Source organism: Sipha flava, unplaced genomic scaffold (assembly GCF_003268045.1).
Source record: "Sipha flava isolate LNK unplaced genomic scaffold, YSA_version1 1_pilon_pilon, whole genome shotgun sequence".
Lineage (NCBI taxonomy): Eukaryota > Metazoa > Arthropoda > Insecta > Hemiptera > Aphididae > Sipha > Sipha flava.
The window spans coordinates 1,697,139-1,721,746 of NW_020272783.1; the positions used below are offsets into that span (position 1 = coordinate 1,697,139).

At 25.8% G+C, this 24,608-nt stretch overlaps 1 protein-coding gene across 2 annotated transcripts in view; it reads right to left on the minus strand.

Moving 5' to 3' along the window:
• The window catches only part of LOC112681939 (melatonin receptor type 1A-like), a 109,031-nt gene that overhangs the window by 31,552 nt on the left and 52,871 nt on the right, over window positions 1-24,608 (minus strand). For both annotated transcript variants that reach the window (XM_025552314.1, XM_025552315.1), the window contains exon 2: window positions 24,117-24,279. In XM_025552314.1, the coding sequence (XP_025408099.1) occupies window positions 24,117-24,143 (27 nt within the window). In that variant the 5' untranslated portion in view covers window positions 24,144-24,279. The remainder of the gene's footprint in view (window positions 1-24,116; window positions 24,280-24,608) is intronic.

The following is a 24,608-nucleotide window of genomic DNA, read 5'->3' on the forward strand; positions in this document are numbered from 1 at the left end:
CGCTGATTTGGCACGGATGGGTGTTATATCTTCGACGATAATCTTTTTACTCCACGATATATAGAAGTGTCGATGGTTTTTGGCCAATGAATATGATTTGTTCCAGAACAATTGGCTTCCGACAATTTAATTTGGCAAGAGTCGGTAATCAAGAGAAAGGAAGAAGCACGGTTTCGCGCATATAAACTGTTGTAGCTCAGACTCTTCACCATTATTTATATCTGCTGTACAACAAATCTCATCGTAAAATAAAAACATTACAATTTTTCACAATAAAATTGTAGTTATTTTTTAAAACGAAATTAATATTCTTATCCTTGCTCATATTTCACTGGTTATAAGCTTCATGTTACCACCATACATTTTTCAAATAAACGATTATTAAAAGAAAAATCGAGAAAAAAAATTTCTTTATAACTTTTTTTTTCTTACTATATATAGATGGAACTAAATACTTCGCTTTTGAAATTCATAAAAATTAATAATATACTTTAAATTTAAAAACACAAGTATATGTTTTAAATACAAGGTATAATAGTTAGTATAATAGGTAATATTATTTAACTAAGCTAAGTTTGGTTAAATTTATTTTATTTAGCTAAACTAAGGTTAGACTTACAAAATAGGATTGTCGAATTTTCCAGAAGAATAAGAGAAATATGCAAGCACTAAAACTAGAGCTATAAATTGAGAGCTTACAAATTTGAAAGGATGATTTTTGACATTCTTATCTATTTCGATTTTATTTCAGGGTCTATCGGTAGAATTGAATAGTTTCCTCAGATTAACATATTTTAATGAAACAAAAGATTTTTACTTGGTAAAAAATAACATAATAAATACCCATAGGAATCGTTTATGTAGGTATTAAAATTATTTTTGAATATTTTTATTCAATTATTTCATTCGTTTTTTGATTTCTGCAAAATAAAACTTCACAATTTATATTGTATTAAAGAAACTAGTTATTTTTTCGCTTAATATTATACTTTAATAGTTGCTCTATTTTATTTATTAGTTTTGTTTTCATTAAATTATAAAAAAATAATATTTATTTTTTCACAGTATCCTCCATAAAAGCATAAAGCAGCAATTTTTGGTTAGGTTGACTCGTTATATCTGTTTGGTAACGTTAAAGTTTTTACTTATGAAATATATTGCTATTTGATTGATTTATGACATAATGTTTCAATATTTCTTGGTAAATTTGGAATCGAATACAATACAGCCATATAAATATTTTATGAGCTGTAACAAAAGTAAGACAAGTAAAGTTAAGTTAGATATTTAAAATTTGAATTAATACGTTTCTAAAAAAAAACATTACGTAATTAGTTTTTTTTAATATTAATTTTATTTTTATTAAACAAATAAACTAAATATGTCAATCAGTCATGAACTTAAAATATTTTTATCTCTCAAAATAAATTATAACGATTGATAAATTATTATTAAGGTGATCGATTTTAAGATTGATAATAATTTTTTTTTCTTTTCAAAAAAAAGACTTGTAAAAAATTTACTTTTGAATGAAAGTTATTTTTCAGGTTTTTAAATAAAATTCTACTAGAATTAGATCTAAAACCTAGACTTCTATAAAATTAAAATAATTCTTTTGTTTTCAATAATATAAATATATTTTTTACTTTTTTAGAAAATATTTAAATCTAAACTCAACACCCATTTTTAATATTCTTTACAAAACATAAGTTCAAACCATTTTGGAAACTATCCACTATACTCGTGTTTTTAAACTATAAACATTAACTTTTATATTTAATAATTTGTATATAGTTTAATATCACTACGATTATAATGCGTTCGTTGTGTTAAGTTAAATATTTTCAGAACATAATTATAATTATCAGTGAATTTAATAATTTTGTAGAATGAATCGTTTTTCGATTATATTAAAAATATTCAACAAAATTAATTATAATTCATGTAGCTAAAAACTAGAAAAACTGTGGAAAAGGGTTGATATCGAGTGGAAGATCGCTGCCCGATGAGTCGATTTGTGACGGTTGACTCGGTGATTCTCGCCGCATCGTATTATGCACGAGTATAATATTCATCATCATTGTTGGATTGCTAAGTCTTTGGTCTTCGGTATTCATGTTCGCAAGTTGTTAATGTTTTGGAAGATGATCAAAAACTAAATGGCTAAAAGCTAAATGCGCACTGGTATTTATGCCGTCTTGGACATGGACTGTTGTCCCACGTCATACCTATATTTTTTAATTGGGTGTTTTGCTGGCTTTTGTGTTTGTCCATTTGCGTGATGACCCTTAGAAGGGCTTTTTTGGTGAGAGTCTGTCCCGTTATAAATAATGAAATTACACTAAAAAATAATTATTATTTTGAGTTGGACGAAAAATAAAACTATGTAATCAATTTTCTTAAAATATTGTAATCTGAATTTCATGAAAATTACAAATAGGTACATGTAAAAAATGATTGATACTTTGTATATGTTTAACTTAATCTTATATTACAACTTGGAAAACTTTTGAGTTCAGTGTTGGATTACTTTTCAAAATAACTGAATAACTTATCAAAGATTAATGATATCGATGGCTTAGTAATGCACATATATTTTAAGTTCTCTTTTAACTCATAAGGCTTATAATATTCACAGTGTGTACGCATTAAGCTATTAATTATTTATACGTATTTGTATAAATAAGTTTTTCTATTAGAGTTGACAATGTTGGTATTTTAGTGTACTTTGAATATATTATACCTATATTACATACAAGGTATTTAATAAAATAAATTGTACAAATTTTTAATTTAATAACATATATCGGATTATTAAACAGTTTTATTCGATAATAAATAGTATGAATAAAAAAAATATTATAAATAAAGAAAAAACTAAGTAACACATATTTTAAAAAACAAAAGTTAAAATTTTAAATTTGATTAAAATTTAGTACTAAATAATTATTTATTTAATAAGATATGTTATCATAAATTAAATAGCCGCGTTGTCAATATAATATGTTGTTGATCTGAAATGGCTAAAAATTATTCCAATAAAAAAATCGAAGTTTTTTAGTTAAACTTATAACTGACGAATTTAATTTGCTCCCAGTAATGCTCTGCATGGTCCTGTCTTAATCAGTCCGGTTTAGTACGGTCCTAACATACAAAAACTATTGAATGGTTGGTTTAATCCAGCTCAATAATTTTTAAAAGTAGTTCGGTCCAATCCTCAGATAAAATGCATTATTTTCAGTCCGGTTCGGTTTTAAAAAAATAAAATGAAAATCAGTCCGGTCCGGTCCCAATCATAATACTTAAAATCTAAATACAGATATTGTTATGTAAACAAATAAAACGAAAAAAAACTACAACTTTAGGTAAATATTTATTTATAAAGTCGGGTAGTCCGGTCCAATGTAATACTAAACGTATCATATGGTCTGGGCTAATACAGACTGAACCTTACGGATCGGTCCATAAGCAGTTAAAAATGTTTTAAGATCAAACCGAAAGTCCGGTTCATGGTCTACTTTATTAAATGTTATTTAATTACTGGTCCGGTCCGGTCTAAAAATAATATGAAGTCGCCGGTTCGGTCTAATTTTGGTCTTTGATTAACGTTTAAGTGTGGTCTGGTCCGATTTCGGTCCCCTGGTAAAATTTGAAGTCCGGTCTGGTCCTGAAAATAACGGACCGTACAGAGCATTACTCCCAGTCTTATAATGTGATAATCACTTTGAAATAATAGCTGCTATTGTAATATTATTGCACTAGAATAATGTATTGATTTTGGTGACTAAAATGGCTTGCAATTTTAGATAAAATATATATAATTAGATAAACATAGATTAAACATTATTATGAGTTATTGGATAATTTTCAGAATAACAATGTGCATCAATATTTTTCCGAAGAACTTAATATCATTTTTGATTGTAATTTCATTCGAATATCTCCCCTCGAATGGCTTTTGTTATGCTATGTCACATGCACCGATGTTTTAGATATATCAACGAGTGATATTTTTATTCAATACATTAATATAATGATGTATAATAATATCCGTAAGTTTTGAGTTTCAAGAAATACAGTCTTAACCACTTACAAAACCTTTCATAAATATAGAAAACAACGGATTTTTTTAAATAAAAGAAAATAAAATCAACAAATTTTACAAATTATTTTCTTATTTTAGTTTTATATTCAATATAAGCACAATAAGAATCAATAACTTGAATTTTTTCAGAAAAAAAAATAAAAGTAAACCAGTAAACTTAGTTTTAGTTTTTGAATGAAGTAAAGAAGAAGAATTATATTATATTAAAATTATGTGTAGATCATATAATATTTTAAACGTACAATTTACAAATCACCTATATATGTATATCATTCGATATGAAAGAATAAACAAATTGAAATTTATTTGTTTGATACTTGTGATATGAAGTATATCATTAATTAACTAAAATAATAACAAAATATTTGTATAACTGAAAAATATTATTATGAGATTCAGATTGCATTTTAAATACAAATTTTAATATATTTAATTTTTTTTAATTAATAAATCGACTACACGATTTTTTGACTACTATTTGGTTTTTTTTTTTTAAATTAAATTTTTCATCAATTTTTAATAAATAAGTAAATACTACAAAAGAGTTCTTAAGAAAATATTGATAATTTCACCATATTAATATGTAGTATTTTATTTAAATATAAATATAAATAGATAGTATTGTTATAAAATTAAATTCTAAAAATTAATTAAATAACCCTATAATCCTAATAACAGATCTCTTAAATATTGATTAAATTGTAGTACATTATAATATAAATAAATATTTATAGGTCAATAATTTATATTTTATAAACTAATAGATATAAGGACTTCAATGAATAAACTACGGTACTTTTGTGAGTATAATTTGAAATTTCTAAAGAGTTAAGGATGTTCACTGATAATTAAAGCATGGAATGTATATACAAAATGGCCATTAACTACTAAATATTCGCCGTATGTTTCTCGAAAAGAAAAATGATCGACCATGCATTATAGAAACTGCACAGTAATGTTTATAGATATTATATTATTATATAATGTAGGCGATAATATATTCACAACGAATTGCATCTCACAAAAAGATGATGATTTATAGATATCAGATGTTTGCAGAATTATTGGGTTTTCGTTATAACATTACTTAGTCGTTCGATACTGAATAAATTATAATATTCACTAGATTAACCTTTGTGTACAGAACAAAATGTTCTTTCCCAAGCAGTGTTGATAGAGTGGAACGTGTTTCGACTTTTGGAATTTTAAGCGAATAACTTTTGTGTCTTGGTAATAAATTTGAAAACCGTCAACTAATACTACAATGGAGGTAACTTTGTGATAAAATACAAATATAAACATATACATGAATTCATAAAATAAGTTGTTTGTCTGTTAAGTCTTTGTAGTTTATAAATCGATTTGTTATTTCCATTATATAGGTACGTACAGCGTATTAAACAGACCAACACGTATATTGTGTGCATTTGTAATGAATCGAGTTCAACCACCGAGTTTCCATAAATCCATGAAGGTCGTAAAAGGATTGCGTGTCTGTGCTGTAGTGTCATTTGTGAGTGCACAATACGATGATGGCGATGATGGAAAATGTCAACACAATGTACAGAACAACTAGCGATTAAATGTGTGCGTACTATAATGTAAATATTAATCTAGACGATATTGAAGGAATACGTATAATATTAGTTTACTTTTCATTTTGTCTCATTGGGAATATTCAGTTCCGGTTTGTGAACTTTGAGTGTACACTTTTTTTTTTGTATATTTATGTACGCATGTTATGTTAAATTGCCTAAGACTTGTGAAATATACATCCGTTTTGTATGTTATTTCGCGAAATGAGAGAATGACCTACTCAATCGATGTATTGTGCTACAAATATGCATACAGTCCTTAAGCTATAACTTGAAAGCTCTCACAATGTTATGATAAACTTTCATGTTTGTATTTGTTAGAAATGGTTTACCCGACGGTTGAAAACACATATTTATAAAAACATTATGGTACTTCATTACTGAGTAACAGATTTAATCAAAAAGTCGTAAGAACTCAAGTAGGCGCAAACCAAAGTGAGAATCATCCAGTTCGGTCAAACCGGTGCTGATATGATATCATGTGGAAAGATAAAGTCTACATCTACTGCAAATACATACAAAGTATACACACACTAAAGTAAAAATAATTAGGCGTTCTTCTGATCACAAATAACCATCACCATAACGTAACTTTAAATGTATGTATATTGTAATTACATTGAAGTTTGCAATAAATATGGAGGGAAAACGTTTTATATTATTGGTTCATTTTGTGTAAAAATATATTCACCATTATTTTAATTTTACAGTACTTTTATACATATAATATATTATTAAACGAGACTATTCTGTAAAAAAATATTTTCTTTAGGTACTAATATAATGGTCCGTGGGTAATAGAAAGGGATGGTTAGTCGGTCAGAGTAGAAGATAAAAAAGTCAAAATTATTGTAAAGGATAATGTTAAACGTGTATATAAACAATGGTTGAATGATTTATACATATTATAATTTACAGCCAACGGACGTAATTTAGTAACCGCTAACGAGTGACCGTTTTTTAAAAAAATAATTTAAGACTTTCTATTATTTTTCACTCAATAACCTCTGAAAACCCATATTGTATGTTAATTTAAAATGTGTAATATATATTTTAATTAACCTTTCAAAAAAAATTCGTTTTTTTAAGAAAATGTACTCCTAAAATAAATAAGCAAATATATTATAAAGATTGAAAACGATTAAATATAAATGAAATACGTATTTTTTTAAGCTCTAAAAAAAATTAATTCACTTAAAACAGAATAAAAAATGCTTATCTTTGTATAATTTATTGTAGAACTAAATTATACATCATAAGTTAAATTAAAAAACCCATGGTTTTTGATGTTTGAAATTCTATTTTACCATTATGTATAGATATAATACATACAGAATTTACTGAAAAAATATACTTTAATAACACATTTAAAGTTAAAATGTAGTAGCAAAAACAATAAAAAATAATATGAAAACCTTCGAATTTCTATGAATATTTTAATTTTATATCAATAGGTGTATAGGTGTATATACTATAAAGTATAATTTATTATGTTAGTCGACGAATATTTAATATTTCATTTTAATTGATGATCTAATTACAAGTATGATTTTCATTCATCAGGATGTTGTTTCAAAATTGCATGTTAAATTTTTTTAATGAGGGTTAATAATACATATAAACATTTTCTTGTTGATAGCTTTGAATAAGTTTAGCTTAAAGTTATTTACCGTATATTATTAACACTATATTGCTTTGATTGTGAAAAAATAATTTAAAGCTTCTTAAAAGAAGATTAAATTACAAGTATAGCTATAATATATATTTATTTTACTTATCCTTATTTACATACTATCTAGTACTGTATAAATAAACGAGATTTTACTGAATATAAAAATAATCTGATACATATAGTACAATCACTGTTACTCACGACGGTATAGAATTGTATATTTGTAGCAATGGCATAACAGACTAACTTTTGTAACATGTATAGCTAAAATTATACAATTCTCATGTTACATAGAATTGTAACTACATCACTATTATTTAAATTATTCTCTAAGGAACTATATCACAATGGTTATTACACAAACGATCCAAGTCATACGAGTATAAGTAGCGCGTATTGTTCATTGGTTACAGTAATATGTAGACTGCCGATGATTTGTTATTTTTTCGTAAGTTTAACCCTAAACATATAATGTTGACCAACTAATAACTAACACCTAAGCTACTTCTACCACTTTTTTTTAACGACAGTAATATTGATGATTAAAAAAAAAAAACCCCTGACCTTTGTATAGCAAATGCATAAAAATAATAATTACACATCATATTCTATAAATACTAAAAGACATTTCGCATGTTTACTTCAGAATAGTGAACAGTAATGAAAAATGTATTTTGTAAAATTCTGGATTCTTATAATTAAGATTTTAAATTAATTACGTCCGTACGAATACGTACGAATGATTCGTATACAGGACATTGGACATGTTTATTGGCTGTACAAATGTTCCCACGTCTATATCTTATAATGAAATTTTTAAAATGTAACTAACGCGGGTGGTACATGTTTAAATAAATGAATTTCGCAAAGCGAAATTAATTTCGTTAAAAACATAATATTAACTATATTAATTAATAATTTCTAATGAAAATGAATTATTATTATAACTTTTTTTAATTGTAAAGTTCGATGTTTCATTCCGAATACTACATAGGTATTATTTATAATAATATGCATAGCACAATAAATATAATAATCGTAATTAGTTTCCATGATGCGTATACAAGCTTTGCAAGCATTCGATTTTTAAATAAATTATAAATTACATTTCTGCTTCAAATTGTTGGATTAAAAATTGAATGTACATATATGACGTGAAGTGTCATATTGATGTAACCTGTTTTTATTGTAGCATAAGTACAACGACATCAATACTTAAAATTTTTATCTTGAATAAAAATCAATGAGACACAACAGAATAATATTATAATATCGACGCCTCAGTTCAAGACTGCAATAACTCAAATTATGAAACTACTGGTTCTAGAATGAAATAAACAACCTCTAGAGGTGACTAATGCAACCAAAATTTATTATGTTATAGAATTGAAATCGTCATAATTTTGCAAATAATATCACGTAGATAACTCAATTCTGAATATTTTTGAGTTATTGCAGTCTTAAACTGAGTCGACGATATAATTATTGAATAGTTACCATTCAAATATTTAAGTGATACGTGTGTATAAATATTATGTAATAAATGTATCAACGTAGGTATTCAAGTTGAATTATATTAAATCGACGAGAAAATAGCAACCTAGTTGAAAACTTTCATGGAGCCATTCAATATTTTGTGCGATAGAATTACAGAAAAATTAAAATCATGTTGATTCTAAAATGAATTGAACAAATTACAGTGTTGAGCAGTATTTAGCTAGACAAAACTACTGCATACAACTACATTTAGATAAATTAGACATTAGGTATCTGATTTTCATCTGGGATAAGCTATATACCTGTCTAGATAAATAAATAATTTTTAGTTTTGATCGATTCATTAGCACTATTAGTGTTTCATTTTATCATTCGAATTTTGGTAATCCAATTACTCATTTAACAAAATATTTTTAGTTACTATATTAATAAATTATTCCTAATAAATGATAATACATTTTTATATTTTATTTTAGTCTTAACAATAAGTATGAAGTACGTATTCAAATAATGTGTATAATAATTGATATAGGAAACTATTAGTATAGTATTATATTGGCCCTAAAAATTTAAATAAAAAATAAACAAATAAATTCTAAAGACATTCATCGCACTTACTCTGAAAATAAAATATTTCTAAATTATCAATTATTAATGTTCAATAAATAACTATTTTGAAATTTTTTTGAAATACAACTTTAAAAATACAAGGGAAAATTACAGAGGTTTATGAATAAACCTCTATAATTACGAACCTGTATTATATTATTAATGTTTGTAAAGTAATACCATTGCTACTCACATGTTATTCAACATGTTAAGATTTGGTAATTTATTATTAAAAGTCTAGACTTCAAGAGGTTATTGAAACTATACTATACTCTCATGATTACCATTATGAAAAAATATTTTTTTATACATGCATAGTGAAAAGTGACATAATTAATCTATTGTATAAAGATTTAAAATTATACGGTTTAAATTTAAATGGTCGTATAATTATTTACTTGTTGAAATATTTGTACATTAAGCAATTGTATAACATTATTAAAAAGTGGGTGATGTAAGTGGAAAATATGCTTAGTAAATTTTGAATTTAGTATTATTATTCATATTTATAATTTACTCGTGTATTGTATATTTATTTGTTTTAAAAACATTTTTATTAAATATAAATATATGAGTATGATATAAATGCACATAAATAGAATTAATTATTTTAGTTTTGAAAAAATTAAAATTTAATTGAAAATTACCCGTCATACACTCCTGATTGAAGCATAAATTTTTAAAAATAACCATTATGTTATGATATATTTCCTATAATCCCTATTGTTCAATAAGTCTATTGTTTTGTAAGAGATTTATTGTTATAAAGCTCCTTTACGTCACGTATCATGGTCTACAAAAATATTATTAAACATCATCAATAGAACCATTGAGTACAGTTAATATTATTAATCAACGTTATTAAATAAATACGTTGTTTTAATTTAATATTATTTACATTTTTTTGAACAATTAGTTTTAACAGTTTAGTTTATAAGTAAAAATTGTTAAAAAAAATGAATTTAAATTAAAATTTTTAATATTATTAGTATTTATTTATTAGTAATTACTATAAAAGCTCACATGAATATATTATCTAGTAAAGTCCCAATCATTTATTAGTTTTTCGATAATACTACAGAATATATAAAATAACTTCTGTGATAATTTGAATAATTCCACATTAATTATAAATTTAAGAGTTGTTATTATTTAAAATTAATATGCTTCTATACCTGCTCTATAAAAATATTAAAAAAATGAAATATAAATAAATATAATATATATATATATAAATAAAATATAATATTATATATATAAATTAGTGATTGGTCGAACTGTTCGAATCTCGAACCAAACTGTACCGAACTTTTGATGTTTGGTTCGGTTCGAAATTCAAACTCGGCATGAAAAAAAAATCGAACAGAACTATCAAGCATCTTTTACTGTTCGAAAATCGAACTTGAAAATATTTGTCGAACCAGACTTATTGGTCACGAAAGTTCGAAAACCAAATATTTGTACAATTCTTCAAAAGTTATTTTTGAAAAATAAAAATTGACAATGATTATTTAGAAATAATTAGATTATTGGCGATAGAAAATGATAATCTGTAAAGGGCACGTTTGCACTATTTTTAATAATAATGCTATTATTATAATAATAATGTTATTTTTCTAGTGGGATGATACACATCCACCCTCCACCAACCAAAACATTAATAAGTTGTTTATCGCCAATTTAGGCAGTGTATCTACATTCATAAATTAGTTATTTTTGTTTTTATCATATTTATTATAGAGGTTAACATCTATTTTGGGTAAATCCATGGTAATATTCTGATACCATGACTGTGCTATTAATAAAAACATGTTTACTACTTATGTCTTACATTATAAATTCTACTAATCATTCTATTTTTGTAAATTATGCATACATGTAAATAGGCTTTAAGTTTAAATACAAATATAATTTTATGTATATGACAATTTAAATATTTTAAAAAATTATACACCAAACTAAAAATTAAATATGTATAGTATATATAATATTGTATTATTAAGAAGGTATAGTGGTTTAACTCATCTCCACCTTCAATCCTCCCTATGTATATTAGCCATAATATATGAAAAGTATAAAAATGTAGGCATCCCTCCAATTATGTCGAGCCAATTATACTTCGACCACTGTTTATCATTGAGATGTCCCTGACATCATTATGGTTATTTGTCATTTATTAGGAGGTGGATTTATGATTTACTATGACGTATATCTCTTTCAACTAGATGATACACGTGAGGATCTTACTTCAGTAAACAGATACTGGTTGAGAAATATTGAAATGAAATCGGACGATAGCAAATAGAAAATACGAGAACTGGTCACCGCAAGAATTTTTGCATAGTGAAATTGATCGCGAATGTTGTGAACAATTTAGTGATCACTTCATCACACTGATCCTTAATATTATGAATAATATACGACAGTGAAATTAAAATAAATATAAATAATAATACTTTGAGGTATCAACAAACAAAACTTCAACATTTTAGTAGGTTTGAATGTTTAGGCGTATTAGTGTTTGTGCACGATATTAATAATAACTGTAATTATAATAAAAATAATACTATGAATTCGAAATGCTTAAATTATCAAACATTGTCATCTTCATAGAGATATGTACGAAAAGAGAATAGTAAAGAAAATACATCGTTGAAATATTATCTGCAGCCCCGTGCGTTGTATAAACGAATGGATTTATTGATTTGATGAGGGTAGTTTAAATGCAAAAAATATGGGAAAAAGAAAATAATTGTAATTATATAAACGTCCTTCGTGCGAGAGTAGTCAGTAATTAATTGTTCGTACTATAGCCTTGATACCGGAAAGGTGGTTAGCACACGTTCAAGTTACTACTATTATTACGATTTGTTTGTACTACATCGGATTTTCCACCTCTATACTTCTGTACTCATGTCCCTTCACTGAATCAGAAGTGTCCCGAAATTCGAAACTATCGTACTATTGTGAGCTCACAGAGCACGAGGAACTGGTATTTTTTCTCCTCCAGTTTATGTCACGACAGTGCAGCAGTCACGCGTACACGTGTATTTACATGTGTGTATGTGTATGTGTTGTGTGTACAAAGCACAAAAGCAAATGACAGCGGCGGACACGTTTAATCGATAGAGCGTTGGCCGCCGCCGCCGCCGCTGCCGTCGGTAGTTCTCGACATGGATAGCCATTGAACAATACAGCAACCTACATACAATAGGTGTAATACAGAGAACGTGAACGAGAGAGAAAGGGATGGAAAGGAAGAGAGGGAGAGGAAGAGAAAAATAATAAATAAATATAATTCTCCATTCGTGGGCCTAGTTCGCGGGTGCACGTGTTGCGCCCGAACGCCATTTTTTTTCGTACTCTCACCGTGTTCCGTTTTCGCGCGTCCTAACCTGCCCCACGGAGTTATGACATAGATCGACTGCGCGGTACTAGGGTCCCATACGCGGACATACCAATATCGTATACCAATGCCTCTCTACCAATACCTATCACCCGGTTCCTATCGCGATAACGATTACGATGCCGTAATAATAGTGATTATTCAAGCCCGGAATTTTATGCACACGAAAATTAAAAAATATGTGAAAAAAATTCTTTATTATGTGCTAAAAAAAATCATTACAAATATATTGCTTCGTATAAACTATTGAAATCCACTATTATATACAAATTCCGGAACAAGTAGTTATTGATCAATTACATAGATTCAAAATTGACAACAAACAATATTAATTTTGGAACGAGTACCAACACGAAGATACAAAATAAGATTTCAGATTATTAAAATGGAAGCTTTTACGGTTGTCACATTGTATGAATTTATTCCTAAAAATACTTCTTTCCATGTCACAAGACATTTATCAGTAAATATTTAAAACAACATATGTATTCTCATGTGTAACTCTCTTATGACTAAATATTTGTCAGTTATTTATCCACTTTAATTTCCATAAATTGATTTAATTTAAGAATACCATGGATTTTTGGACAATGCTTGCGATTGTTTAAGTTTAGCAAACGCTCATTCCTCCTTTTTTTTAACAAACGAAACATTTGATTCAAAATATGAAAACTACAGATAAAATATATAATACCAGTCACTAACTAATAATGTGAAAGTACTGTTGTCTTCCACTTTGTTGTTATCTATTTCTATGTGATCGTGTTGCATCTCCACCGTCTTATCTGAACTGTCAGCTTTGTTAACGACAATTAGTGCTTGAAATAACTTTTTCAAAAGTTAAATCAGAGAATCAGAGATATATATTTTATAGATTGTTAAAAATAAAAATATAAATACCGTACGAGACGTCAATATTTGTAACTAAAATTATTTTTGATGAACTGTAAAAGAATATACACTTGTAAAAATCCGGGTCCTAGTGATAAATTTTTCGTTTGATAGTAAATATTCATGTTCGATTCAATTTTATACTATCGTTGAAAAAAAATTCGTTCGTGTGAAAACATTTCGACGCACCGGGTCCGTTTCAATTCCTTTGACATCAGGGACCCATACACAGTTACCTCGTTGAACGCGAAAAACCGTGAAGTTGTCGTGACACGTGTGTATGTGGCGACGGACGACGTGTTGCGTCACTTTTTCGTGGACCAGGACAAGGAGTTCATGCGAGTCCGTGTTCTTGTGCGTGTGCATATGCGTGTGCGTGTATATGTAAGTTTTGTGTGTTTGTGTATTAATAATTTGTAAAATCTATTGAAATCGATAGCGCTTTTGTGTTCTTGCGATCGTGTATTCTAGATTTCTGTACTCGAGGAGGGGACATTATATATTATGACATACGCTCGATGCTATTGAGGTCTTAGAAACGAGAACGATAAACATTTTTAAATAAAAATATGATTTCTTGAAAATTCGATCAGAAAATATATTTGCTGTTTATACTTAATATATGTTTATTTCACATTATGTTTATGACTGGAGTACGAATTTTAAATGTATTTGTTTTTTTCTATTTTATTGCTCTAAAACGAAGCTATGTCAGCTACAAATTCGATTTATACTACTTAGAATCAGTGTTGGGAATAGATAATGCAAAATTTATCTAGATAAATATGAAAAATAATATGTCAAAATGCATCTAGATAATAGATAAAAAAAAAAGATATTTATAAAAAATGTCATCGTATTTGAAATGTTAATATTTATTTTCATATTTTATAATGTGTTCCAATCCTTGTTCAAAAATTTCTTGACAACCTTTCTCCGTGTGTTTAGTTTATCACTTGCCGTATGGTGTACAGTACATTAATTTATCTTCAAACTACAATAAACACAATAATATGCTCTTCATCTGGAAATGATCTAGTCAGAATTACAGTTTAGTTTTTGTATAGCCATTTACAAAATTCCAAAAATTATTAGTTTTTTTTTTTTTTAAATCCATTTTTAATGCTTATTTTAATATTTTTTGGAAGATTTATATAGCTTTATTGCTTTTTTATTTTGAGAACTTTTTTTAGTACTTTTCTTTAGTTTTTTATTGCTTTAAAAACCGTATTCTAGTTATCAGTGTCATGACTAGATTCTAACACCTTCATTTACAATAATTTACAATTATTAATATGCATTTATAAAATGATATAAAATGTCCTTAAAATAAATCTTTAAAAATATAAATTCGGTTGCTTTTTGTTAAAAAATGATGTTTTTAAATTTCTAACCTAACAAAAGTAAATTTTGAATTTCTTCCATAGAATATGATGTTTACATTTGAATAACTTTAACGAGATAAGGAATTTTGAACTTTATGATTTGAAATTTTAATACGAGATTATTTCATGCATGTTTTAAAACTATATTATATTGACCGTTATGAATTTTTTTTTTTTATGTATTGGTAAAATAAATTGAGCTAAGTTCTCAATTGCTGCAAAACCGTTTTAGGATGTAATAGAATATTTTATTTTCGGATTTAATTTAAAGATATCAGATGTCTTTAAGTTAAACCTGAAAGTAATGTACATCTGAATGAATCAAATCAGTGTCCTCAAAATTCCTGTTCCGATTTACTTGGTAGCCTTTTTATTTTATTTCAATCATCAAACATCAAAAAAGTATAATACAAAATGTTGAATTTTTTTAAAATTTATATACAATAAAAGTTTTTAAAAAGTATATAATACTTTGAATTCATAAAAATGTTATCAATGATTATTTTAGATTACGAAATGAGAAATGTATTGGTTTTATTATAGCGTGTGTTTTTTTTTTGTCTGTATTTCCGATTTCGATTAGACGAATTGCTCAAATTGTGATAATCATTAAACGCACCGGATAAGAAATATTGTCAAATTAGTAAAATGTTGTAATTTTTTCTAAACTAATGTTAGCCTTTAGGCATCTACCAAAACATGAAACAATATGATATAATGTCATTATTACATCATTTACATTTACACATACGAATTGGTCTCTAAACAATTTCGGCTCGGTACACACATGCATTATTTTGACATGTGGCATCGCTGCGTCATCGTAATTGTGAGGCGTTATATGTATGATTCAATTGATCGATACACACGTCTCCGTCACCGTACGTTATCGTACGAGCTCGTACAAGACAAAAATTACTCCGATAACGCAACGTCAAAATATCGTAAATGCGGCGTTTCATTACATAGCAATTTATTGATTGATACACACGTGCGTGTTTTTATTGTAATAATGACTTTGAACACACAATTTTAAATTTTTGACATCGAACTTTTTATTGCGGAAATAAAGAAGTACCTATCTTAAAGTTTGGAACTTTATTTGTGAGTCATATCATGACAGATTAATAAAACGATTGGCTTGGATTAATATTTGCCATGAATTTTGCGAGGGATTTGATGAGAAAGAAGATGCAATAAATAATGAAATAAATAAGAGAACATATTTAACTTAAAGAGATGTACCCAATAACGCCTGTTTTTCTTCGAAAAATAGTTTTTATAAACTAAATATGCAAAAAACTACCAGTTTTTGGTTGTACACTTCCATAATCAGTAGTTACTTTACGTAGTGTATCAACACAATTTTTGTAGTTCAAATGTTGGTGTTCAAGCGGTGCCGCGCGTTAAAATGACGCACGTGTGTACCGAACCTTCAGGTTTTTTACCCTACGAACTACCGGTTACCATACTAGGGTATCTATGTTTCATGTTTATTCTAAAAATAGTTGTTTCTTTTATCGATCTTTTTCGTTCTGAAAATGTGTGATCATTCTTGATTTCATAACTGTCTATTGTCTTCTAATATTACTGATAAGATTTTCTAAAAATGTTTGAGTTTTAGCTATAATAGTATATTGTTCGTATCTAAGCTAAGTCTTAAGCATATTTAAATTTGAAGTATGAACCTGGGTATAATGCATGGGTATTATGCAATGTCTAAGTTATTTATATATATTTTTAGATATCATATAATATTATTGATTATCGTTTTATTATGTACACAGCAACTACGACACATTGGCGCAACTAGGGGGGAAGGAGAGAGAGTGCATTGAGTCCTTAGAAGTGTTGAACTCAGATAAATACTTTTTTTAACTAATTATAGAAAAAGATTGTATACTAAAAGTATACTTAGATAAACATAAAAATAAGCTTAACTCAAAAATGTGTTATATATGTTTATTTCTGAAACTCACTAAAGTATTCGTTTTCCGTAATAAAATCGAAGGCCCCGGAAAAATTATATATAAATAAAAAATAATCAACTCATTAAAAATACAATATCTTTTACTAAAACTTTTATTATTTTTATTAAACTAAAAAATGTTTTCTTATTTATATATGTATTCTTTTATTTTATATTCAACGTATTCTTTTATCTGAAGATGATTTTTTAAATTTAAACTGGATTTATTTATTAGCGCTTTATTATATAATACTCAAAACAATATTCCTGTTAAATTTTTAATTGTTATTTATTGAAAATTTGATTAGTTTTAATAAATTATTAATACGTTCAATTTAATTATTCGAAAGCATTTTTGATGAAGAATTAAAACATAGTTCATTACTAAAAACAGTATTAATAATTTAATTTGGTATATCTTTATAATTCAATCAACATAATTAGTTTTTTGAGTTATATTATGTAATATACTTGTATATAATAAAATATTAAGTTTTTAAGGAAAGTGCTATTATATAATGACTACAAGTTCATAATTGATCTTGTTTTTTGTTCTTGTATATTATAATCAAAATTGATCAAAAATATATATTATATACGTATGGTTTGTTAATAAATAAATTTCAATGTTGTTTATATATCATATTAATACATTATAAAAACACTTAAAAAAATGTAAATTGGTTAGTACAGTTTAATGGTCAATGGCTAGTGGTTTTCTCGGTCAAAATGTTTGAGATAGTCCAACCTTGATTGCTATAATATATTTACAATACGTTTAATGTACTTAGATATTTATGATATTTTGCAAAAACATGAATTAGCATAATTGTGTTTAATATATAAAATTTGAACCGTTATGAATTATTTAAAACTTTATTGGTTATAGAAATCAAATGTACACGCAAACATTTTATTAGTAATTGGTAAAACATCCACTTAGTGTTAAAAAATATATAGAGTTCGATAATAAACAATAATATTTTATATTAAAACAAAAAAAAATTTCAAAGCAATTTTTACTATAACACATGATTCAATTATATTTATATTGACGTGATTTTATGGAAAAATCATTTTTTATTTAAATCATCCTAGTTATAAATTACTATTTGAAAAGTATTTCTAGGATTAATAGATTATTTTTATTGAAGCAGAATTTTTTTCAATAATACATTTTTGCTATTTTCAACATGTATAAATAAATAAACTGTATTTTTACGAATTCGAATATAACCGGATGGCATTAATCCGTACTTTAGACGGGTCGAATTCCTCACGGTTTTTAAAAATGAATTCGTAGTTTTTTTATGTTAATTTAATATTTCGTTACAGTTGTTCGGTACAAAAATGTAAAAAATAAAAACAAAATAACATTAAATGTGTATACTGCAAACCACTGTTCTTACTTGTGTCTTTATTCATTTGTATTTATGAAGTACTTAAAGTGACAGTAATAATTCAAAGCAGATATAATTTTAATAAACAAATTACAATTAAGTACTTAAGCCTTTTGTAAATAAGAATTATGATATCCGGTATACTCGTATAATGTATTTTAGTTGTCAGAAATACCATACAGTCTTTATAATTTTATGTCCATTTAAAATATATACTGAGAAATAGATTCAATTTTAGTAAATAAGTAAATTAAAGTAAATTACTATAATTTATGAACTTATATAAGTTATAGATCACTTTATAAAATAAATATTTTCAATTAAAGGCGAATGATTTACTCCACTTCAAAGGTAGCTGGAGTTATCTATTAAAACAAGTTTTTTGGAATGATTTGTTTTCATAATGAAATTTAGATTTAATACATTTTATCAAGAACTAATATTTTGAAGAACTATGTTTATAAAATTATATAGTATATAATCATATTTAAAATACTATTTTATCTATAAATATATTCGATTTTATGAGTGAAAAGGATTTGAATAACTAATATGTATTTATATCAAGGAATGGTGAAGGTTCTTGTTCATAAGCTCTCGTGCTTATTTGTTCATGGCACAAATGCTTAATGAATATTTACAGTATGGTAATATATTAAATTTCCTTAAAGAACAGCCACTATTGGTTTTATGAATAAAATTCAAGGAAAATTTACTTCTTACTTTTTTACATAAAAAATTCAAATACTACATCGACTGTGTAGACCCAAAACTATATAATCAATTTATTTTATATTTGAGAGAATATACTCGTACTTATTACTATGCACTTATAGGTGTAGTAAATAAAAATTCTTCGAAAATGGAATTTTTAAATAACAAAACAGTTTTGGGCTTTTTGATAGATGTATAATATTTTCACTTATTGGTTATCTTGAAAATATTTTATTTTGTTTAATAGGTCGATTTTAATAATTACCGATTTAAATATGTACAAACTTATGTGATGCACTTATGGTGATTGTTTTTTAAATAGGAATTTTTTTACGCAATGCTGGCTCGTTTATTCATCGTCGAGTTATAAATTATTATCATAAACGCCTTTAAAAGTGTAAAATATGTGTTGTAAACCATGCAGGTACTCTTATATGCGAGTATACGAGCACATATGATGGAAATATGTCATAAAAATACATATTTTTTTTAGTTGGGGAAAAATGATTAACGTACGTAGAACGTATTATAAATACGATTTTCATCAACACAAGAAAAATTTTACTTTAATCATTATTTGTAGAAATAAAAATAAATAAATTATGTAGTAAAATTAATAATAATTCAATAGTTATAAGCATTATGTCTCTCAATATTTTTTTTTTAAATCACGAATAAAATAAAGTGAATAAATTTAAAACAATTTTGGTTATTGTTTGGTGATGACATTTCTTAATAATATTCTTCAGGACATCTTATATGGTGAAATTTGATTGCAAATTACCCTATGGGTGTGTTCAAGGGATAAAATTAACGAACAAAAATTTCTATGAACCATTTTTCTTCTATATTATCATATTTTTGTAGTTAAAAAATGAACGGTTCCATTAAAATTAAAAAATATAAAATACTTAATCTTTATAATCTAGATATGCATAAAAAAATAAAACATTTTCTGTTCAAAAATAGTATGTTACTACAATCAATAGTATAACTATAGAGATTGCTATAGATTTATTAAGATATATTATCTTAACTTTTATAGTTGAGAATTTTAAAATAACACAATTTTGTAACAAAAATATTATTTTTAAAACTACAAAAAATAATAAATAATATTTGAAATAAATATAAATTTAGTCTACAAAAAACAAAATAACCTATGAGTTTCAATTAAAAATGTATTAAAATAATCTGTAATATAAAGTATCTTTACACATGTTGACTAGTAAATTGCTTAAATCCACGTTTATAAAAATAATTTTATATTCAGTGATAAATGTTAGGATCTGAATTATGAATAACAAAATATTCAATACGAATGCAATATTTCCTGTAAATATATTAATGGAAAAACTATATACTAAGTTTTTTTTAAATCATTATAAACTAATAACCATTAAAACGATTTATATATTTATGAATAGGTAATATTCATTATATAAAATATGAAAGATTTGGGAAACTTTAAAAAATACCAAAAACGAGTAAATAAGTTAATTGGACATTCTCAAATTTAATAATATATCGGGAAATAGTATAAACATAATCGATGTTTTATAATGATCAAAAAAAAATCTGTTCAGTATTTCGTCGATCATATTTAATTCTAAAGCGAATGTACGGAAAATTCTTTGAAATTTAACTAAATTATTTAACGACCAAACATTTATACCCATCAATTAATATTATTATTAATATGTACAATAAAAATACTCACTTTAAGTATCATTATTAAATTTTAATAATAATAAAACGCATAATAAAATTTAGAACATAAATATTTACTTGAATAGTTTGTTAATAATAATGAGTACTGATGAGCGAGAGTCAATGGCCTCAAACGTTTGATCGTTATGGTTTTTTACTAAACTGCCGATATATTACCATTAGATAATCATTTAGTAAATCATTTTTCGCGTTTTTGTTCCTTTGTTTCTCTCATCACTCGCGCATGCGTGAATTGATCCATAACAACTATAATTGGAACAGCCATTGTATAAAATTCGTTTTTGGCGGTAAAATAAAACAATTGGTATTTTATATGTACATGCGTGGTATACGGGTTGATAATTTAATATCGAAAATTAATCAAGTAATAACTTCTGATCATTATTCGACACTAATAACTTTAGTGATTATTTATTTATTTATTGAAATAATATACGGGTTAGGACGTTTAGTATGTTCAATAATGGGAATTTATTGCCTCATTTGTTTATTTAGTGTATCTAGTATATTATAATCAATAACTGTTCTACATGATAAAATATAACTGTAACACAAATTATTGTGATTTATCAGATTTTATATAAATAGGTAAATTGTACTATTTGACTTAAAATATTTGCTTTGATATTTAGTTTATTGAAGTATTTATTTTCAACAAATTCCAAAAACATTAAACTATTCATATTTTTGTAGAAATAATATTAAAGTTTAATTAATAAAATACAATATATTATTTTCTAAGAATAAAGAATTATTTTATATAAATATATATGTGTTATATATTAATCTGTGTGTGTTTTTGTATATCCAAAACTATATTAAATTCGAATTAAACAAATAAACCAATTTAATACTTTTGAACCATGTGTGAGACGAAAAAAGGTTAACCATAAGTCCCGGGATGAGTTTTTAGGTGTTTATACACATGAAATGTATACAATCACATAAAAATTATCTTTTTATGGAGTGCAATATGGTTTTCCGACCCTATTGTGCTTGCGCACACCATCTGACATTTCTATTGCATTAGCTACAGCCCCAACAGCTACTCGTTCTTTATCCCTTAATACCTACACAGCCTTTACATTAGTTTTTTATTTGAGTTTAATATTTTCATTAAAATTTCTATTAATATTTTCTCGACCACTGACTATTGTTTTAAGTGTGTTGATAATATTATAATTCCGAAATGTGTACTGTTCGATTTAGATAAAACTAAATGGTAGAGGAAACTCATGGTAGGAGGTATGTTTAAGACAGAGAGCGAGTAATGACAATGATAACGGGCGAGTGAATTTAGGAACAGACCATAATGGTATGATAAATACATAATTTACAGAAAGTGCAGGTAGAGGATTCTTTGGAAACAGTGCGACGAAGACAAATTATTTGGTTCATTGCTGAGAAATAGAGTTTTGTACAGATGGTTAAATAGGAAAAGTAATAAAAAAAAACCTTAATCGTATAGCCGTTTATTTGTTACGTTGAAATGATATAACGGTGAGAGACAGCAAAAGCATCATAATAGCTCTAACGGAATGAAACTGTTATTTTAATCTTTCGTTTTCGACCAAACTTTTCCAAGTAAAGGATATTATTACAAATATACTGTTATATAATATTATTATATATAAATTATTTATATTATATCATACTGCTATAATTTTATCATTGATAGGATTACTATTATATTACTATTCTTAGTGCTCTTAACACCGATACTTAGTGGTATAAAGGTAATAAATTGGGAACTTAGGAACTTTATTTATTCCCCATGACTTCATAAAATATTTTAAAAAGTAAGTAGGGCTATATGAAAAAAATCTTTGAATTGTGGTGAAATAAAAGATCAATCAAATAAAAGATAACGCATTATCTAAAATAGATAGAGCATATTAACTCACATACAAAAAAAAAAAAAAAAATAGGAAAATCTCTTACACCTTTAAACAACTTAGATCTACTTTAAAGAAAAATCTAATTAAAGCAGTATAAAAGGCACTTGTAAAATTTGAAGCACTAACCTATTATGTAATTTACCACTTTTGTTATTATAATCTTTAATGCTTATTACTTATATTTATGACTTCAACTAAATTATCATTAATAAATTAACATAGTATAATTAGTTAAGATATTATTCATAAGACGTGCGGAAATTCGATAAAACATAAATCACTATTTACGTAGTAGAATTATTGGCATACCGATAACTGTATCGGAATTTTAAATTTCATGATCAGAAACCCTTTATTTCACAAGTATTGTATTTTCGTAGTAAGCTTTTATTTTATCTACATGATTTCTCTTTTTGACATGCTCATAAATACGGACGACAATCGCTTGATAAGACATAATAAATACGATGTAGATGACCATCGTATACCTTAGTATACTTTTCAAACTGTCAAATATGTAAAACTCAAGTTGTTTATTTTATTTTATATTTTTCTTTAACAATCAAAATAAATTTTTAAAATATGTGATAATTTATCTATTGTTTAACTCGAAGTTTAAAACAATAATTACGTTAAAAATTATTGAGCCAATAAATATGAAATTGATTTAATTACCTTAAACGAACTTTTATGTCACTTCATTAATTATAATTGTATTAAATGGTCAAAAACTTGTATATGTGTATATAATTGATCTACAAATATATATCATCGTAATCGAATAATCATTAATTAGTATTCTTCATTAACCAAGTAATAATCAATTTTAATTTGCTATCATACATACATACATACATGGTAGTTGTGGTTATCGGAAATTTGTATTACAAATAGTAAATATTTCATAATAATTGTGTAAATGCAAATTCATCACGTGTTTGTAATTTAAATATCAAATTACTCAGCGTTCATATGAACAATAAATCTGTCATTTATAAAATATCCATGAGAATTTTACTGTATGATGAATTGTAAAAAAAAAAATCGAAAATATTTTAAAACCCTCATAAATTTAAATAAAATTTAATCCCCTAGTAGGTAACAGAAGTATTAATTTGAAACTAATAAAAATTAAATTAATTCATTCGACTTTTTAAAAATAAAATCTTATGATTGTCTGAAATACAGAGCAATGCATTTTTGTAGACTGGTTCAATAAATTCAAAAATAACAAATCAACTTACTTCTAGAGTAGTAGCCAAATTAAACATTCATAAGCTCAATTAGGCTATAACTTGGGCGGTTAATGAATCTTTTTCTCTCTATCTCTCTTATTTTAATCACAATTAGCGATTCTTTTGTAACTTATTTCGCTGAGGAAGATGACGGAATTAACTGTTCGATGATCTAAAAACATGAAAATAAGATATTAGTTGATTTTATAAACTATATAGTATATTTTCTTAATATATAAATTGTCATTGCTGACGGTTTTTTTTTAACCCTTTTGTTTAATACTTTGTTTCCGTCAATTTTTGAATATTAAAACGTTAATTAAACATCATTATAATTTATAAATACGCATAATTGTTTATATGAAAACCAGGCGAAAGTCCTTACTACTTATGTACAAATTCTGTGAATACATTATTTTTTTAAATCAATTTAATATTATTTTGGGTTTGTATTTTTGCTAATGTTTTTGTATAATCGACATATCAATTACCAACACAAAC